The sequence below is a fragment of the Astatotilapia calliptera genome, chromosome 4, assembly GCF_964374335.1.
Source record: "Astatotilapia calliptera chromosome 4, fAstCal68.1, whole genome shotgun sequence".
Classification (NCBI taxonomy): Eukaryota; Metazoa; Chordata; class Actinopteri; order Cichliformes; family Cichlidae; genus Astatotilapia; species Astatotilapia calliptera.
In genome coordinates, this window is record NC_137425.1 from 31712756 (window position 1) to 31717883 (window position 5128).

Genomic DNA, 5128 nt, shown 5'->3' on the forward strand with positions numbered 1-5128 from the left:
AAAGCGCTTTACACTACATTCAGTCATCTACCCATTCACACACACATTCACACACTGGCGATAGCAAGCTACATTGTAGCCACAGCTGCCCTGGGGCGCACTGACAGAGGCGAGGCTGCCGGACACAGGCGCCACCGGGCCCCCTGACCACCACCAGTAGGCAAACATGTCATGGCACAGTGGCCCGTGGACATGGGATGGACTCAAGTGCAGATTCAAAACCGGAGGCCAGGGGTGAGGTGTAACGAAAAGAGATTTTATTTTACAATGCTCAGAGGCTAACAGAAAGTGCAGACTAGAATCAATGAACATAAACTAGATGTCTGAGGCGAGAGAAAATACTGTGATGATAACTAGATGGCAGGGATAACTGGGTACAGGTACTGGGCAGGGGAAACTGTGGCGGGCCAGGGCACTGAAACAGAGGAGAGAGCAGTCAGGGGAATCCCACAGAGGGTTGCAAGTGAATCTAAGGATAGTACACAGAGCTGTCTTACAAGCTTGCAGGTGGGGTTGCGTGGAGGGGGGAGGCAGGAGAGGTCCAGGTGGGTGCTGTATGCAATGCAGGGAGGCAGGCAGGAGAGAATGGCAGTTCCAAAACGGAGAGGGATTACCGGCGGCAGCAAACTGGTATCCAGGAGAACTTGGTAGGTGGGTTTCAGAGGCTGACGAGAAAAACAGAGATACGGTTAATACACACGATGAGTCACCAAGGAACGGACGTGAGGCCGAGAACTGACTAAAGTTGGCAGATAATCTGGCGAAGACCAGTTGAGTGCGCCGGTCATAAATACTGCTGGTACGATTGCCATCAGGTGAGGAACAACAAAGACTCCATCCAGTGGGGAGGAGCCGATGCTGTGGAAAACCACCCAGACCACGACAAAACATTATGGATTACTTGTTACTTTTAAGGGGGGGGGGGGGGGGGGGGGGGGGGAATGTCCCAGCTGGCCAAAACTAAGACCAACATGTAGAATAGCAGAGGTAATGACTGCACTACCATTACACACACAATGCTAAACAACTAATATAATTATTGCTTAAATATAAATTTTCAGGAACAAAACAGAAAACCCAAAAACCACAGAGAGACTGTGTTGGTGTTTGTGATCAAAGAAGAAAACATTTGTATCAGCTGAAGTGTTTAACTCTTCAACATATGTGGCAACATGATTCAACTGTATCACATGCAGAGTAATCTGTTAAATTCTCCAAATCTCCCCAGCATTCAAACTGAGCATCTTCTGAAGCTAGCAAGAATTTGTAAACCCTCATGAAATAGGCTACTAGTAGCTGCTAGCACTGTAAGACAGTTTTTAGCCTGTATTGTTTACACTGTGGCATATTGGAAATAGCAGCTATTGGCGGATTCTGTTATATATTCATCAACCTAAAATATCCTTGTGTTACTTTGATACTGAGGAAAATATTAAAGCTGTCCAATATTCAGGTAAGTATCTGTTTTACATTAAGCTTATTTCAGTTTATTTTGGGCTGATGATTCATAAGACATACCATTATCTTTTGAGTGAGTCAATATGACCCTCTGTCTCACTCTAATATTGGTATAATATTTGTACACTATGGTAGCTTTACTGTTTCTCCTGATGTACATCACTGCTCATGTAGCTTCAGATTGGTCATGTCTAAAGAAGCAGCAGCTACTTTCAGCTGCTCACTTATCCACATGGTCACCACTAGAGATGGACCGATCCGATATTACGTATCGGTATCGGTCCGATACTGACCTAAATTACTGGATCGGATATCGGAGAAAAATAAAAAATGTAATCCGATCCATTAAATATCACGAAAGCACCTCACAAAACTTGCAACACGCCGTAACTCGCCTCAGAACGTTAGCACGTCGGAGCAATATGCATCACGTGATAGAGCGGCTGTGGCATGCGGGACCTGTCAGTGGTCTGGATAGCATTTGGAGCTTCGCTAGCAACCCGGCATTTCATCTCTGACAAAGTTATCCCGAGAGAAGCAAAGCAAGTGTGTAAGTCCATCTCTGAATGTTTGTAAAGCATTCCTGCGTTAAGCTTAACAACTAATATATGGAGCGACTGCCTCTCTCTCTCTCTTGCTGCTACTTCAATCATGAAACTGCTTAACGATCAGCTGATCGGCTTTTCTGTCGCGAGTCCGTGTCTCTAGTTTGCTTTTGGCCCACTTTGCACCAGAAAGAGGAAACCAGCGGCTGAACAACAGCAGCACGTTTAAGCTTGATCAGCTGTTGTTAGAATTTATTTAATATTACTTTCTACTCGAGGATCTTTTTCTACGTAGCTGACGCTGGTAACTGTGCAGGGGCGGATCTAGCAAAGTTTAGCCAGGGGGGCCGATAGGGCATTAACAGGGAATGGGGGGCACAAAGACATACTTTTCTTTCTTATTCTCATTTAAAATGTCTAGCTTTTAATAAATAATTATCTGACACCCAAAGTTTTAATTTGATGCAAAATAAATAGAAGTCCATTACTGTATATAGTAACTATTAAGTCTAATATATATACCCTAGTAAGCTATAGTACTTTTTCCTTTGGGAAGGTACCATCTGTGCAGTCTGCAATTTTGTTGAAGAAAGATGTTGAATCTATTTAATATTTCTTGAAAAATAATTGATTTCTGTGCATTTTTTTTTCACACTGCATCAAATTAAGGTTGATTACGTCGATTAAGCATCATGAGGTGGAGCGTGAGGGGTGGTTCCCTATTTTTTATTTATTTATTTTTGTTGTTGCTGGGAGTTGGAACCCTATTAGTTAGGCTGCTTAATATTTATGCTAAGTACTCTTTAAAATACCAGAATAGGGAGGATGGTGTAGGTTTAAGTTTATTAGATTGATCAGTATTGCTGAACTATGAAATATTTTTTTTTGCATACAGGTATAACAGAATAGCTTTAGTGTAGTTGTTGTTTTAAACTTGAGTATGAACTTATACAAAATGCAGCAAGATATTAAAAAAAAAACAGTTTTGTTGATTAAAAAACACTATATCGGATTCATATCGGTATCGGCAGATATCCAAATTTATGATATCGGTATCGGTATCGGACATAAAAAAGTGGTATCGTGCCATCTCTAGTCACCACAGCAGGTAGCTCAGCGTGTTTATGAACTGGATCCCCCTTTTTGCACAGCACCAAAAGGAATTTGTGTCCTTTTTTAGATAACGCTTCTGGAAACGTGGAGACATTGTGAAAGTGGAACTGAAATTCTTGTTTTTTTTAAAACCATTTATAACATAGAATTTTACACGGACAAAATAGAAATGCAGTCATGGTCTCAGTCATTCATTGCACAACAATTGTAACTATTTATTGCTTTACACTGAAAACAACATGTGCTTTAATACATTCTCTGTTAACACACTGATGCATAGTTTTGATTCTTCCCTCTAGTCTCTTTTCTCTTCATGACATCTTCACCTGTTGCAGGTTGGTCCATTCTCCCATGTAGCAAATTCCTGTTTTTGTTCTGTGGGAAATATTTGGATTTTGAATCTTTGTTATATCTGTCTGACAGATAGTCAGATCAGACCTGCTGGGTCTGGGTCAATAATGTGGCCTGTTCAGGAACTGAAAGCTCTCTAACCAAGTGTTGACACAGAGCATTTGGGAAACATAACTGTGGGCATGGTGAAGATGCTGGTGTCAGCATTCAAGTAAGACGACTCACCATGAAGCATTAGCAGCTTCTAAATAACTTGTTTAGCTTGTTATGTACTTTTATTCCTTCCCCAACAGGCTTACACAAGCTAATGAATCAGACTTATTACAAGCCAAACCAATACAAAGGTGTACTACGATGTCAGCTGGTCAGCTTACGACCGCTTGTTCAATCTCAACTCAGGTGGAACATTGACTCTGCAGCAGACCTGAGGCTCATCCAGGAAAAAACAAATATCAACTACAAACTCTGTTACCTTTAATGTCCCTCAAGTGATTTTGTCCCTTGAGGGATATTAATGAGGAGGATATTAATGAGAAGGAGCCTGCAGCCTTGTTGCTCTGGCCGCAGGCTCCTTCTCATCACTCACCCAACATGGAAACACACTGAAATGAACGCAGTTCACACAATTTATAACCCAGCACCAGCACCCCATGAGAGGGAATCTGCCCCCAGACCCAGGTTTAAAAAGTTAGTAAAAAGTTAGTGTTTAAAAAGTTTACCATCTTTATGATAAAATAAAACTTCAGTTCTGCTTCTAAATCTGTCATATACTGGGTTGCCTGTGTCGAGCGGGTGGGCGTTGCGGCTTTACGCCACCATGACATGCTTTGCGGCAGGGCTGTCTATGTGCAGTTCTTCTCTTAGCTGCCACACCCGTTGTTGTGCTGTTATAACCCATGCTGGATACATGTTCAATAAAGCAGCATCATAAGAAAGCTACCGAGTGGTCATTCTACATGGTGTTAGAAGTGGCCCGGACCATCGCCAGAATTACGCCATAAGGGAGAAAACAACAGAATGGCTAAGTTTATTCCCCCGACAAGCTTCCCCTTCGATAAGCCGACGGAATGGCCCGACTGGAAACAGCGTTTCGAGCGCTACAGGATTGCAATGAAACTCCACAAAGACGAAGGACAAGTACAGGTGAGCTACCTAATCTATGTGATTGGGAAATGAAGCAGAGAACATTTACAAGTCACTCACCTTCGCCGCCGATGAAAGTCGTGACGACTTCGCCGTCGTAATGAGGAAGTTCGACGAGTATTTTTTCCCGCAGAGGAACATTATACATGAGAGAGCATGTTTTCACCAGCGTGTCCAGCGGCCAGGTGAAACGGCGGAAAGTTTTATCCGAGCCCTGTATGACCTCTCAGAGCACTGTGAGTTTGGTGCATGTAAAGAGGAAAATATTCATGATCGTATTGTGGTCGGGATACGAGACAAGGACCTCTCCCGCAGGCTACAACTGATGAAGGACCTCATGTTGGCACAAACGACCCAGATCATCAGACAGTCAGAGGAGTGTCCAAAAATTGGACACTGGGCCAGGGTGTGTCGTAACACCAGATCAGTGAATGAGGTTACAGAGACAGAGAAAAGCGAGCAGGCCTCATATTTTCTAGGCTCAGTGTGTAATACAAAAGGAAATAGCAAAGCATGGA

At 42.9% G+C, this 5128-nt stretch overlaps 1 protein-coding gene across 1 annotated transcript; it reads right to left on the reverse strand.

Annotated features, from left to right (window-relative positions):
* Positions 1-235: 235 nt before the first annotated feature.
* LOC145428370 (uncharacterized) lies at positions 236-4905 on the reverse strand. Its single transcript, XM_080300486.1, has 3 exons — positions 4671-4905; positions 498-665; positions 236-415 (listed from the first exon to the last, which is right to left on the reverse strand). Exons 1-3 carry the CDS (start codon positions 4756-4758, stop codon positions 354-356), a joined length of 318 nt encoding a protein of 105 aa, XP_080156612.1. The 5' UTR covers positions 4759-4905; the 3' UTR covers positions 236-353.
* Positions 4906-5128: the final 223 nt, after the last annotated feature.

Excerpts from the sequence above, each read along its gene's own strand:
- LOC145428370 (XM_080300486.1), bottom strand. The coding sequence starts at position 4,758 with ATGTATAATGTTCCTCTGCGGGAAAAAATACTCGTCGAACTTCCTCAT. Across the intron at positions 666-4,670 it reads GACTTTCATCGGCGGCGAAG|CCTCTGAAACCCACCTACCA; the intron begins GTGAGTGACTTG and ends TTTTCTCGTCAG. Across the intron at positions 416-497 it reads GCAACCCCACCTGCAAGCTT|TGCCCTGGCCCGCCACAGTT; the intron begins GTAAGACAGCTC and ends CCTCTGTTTCAG.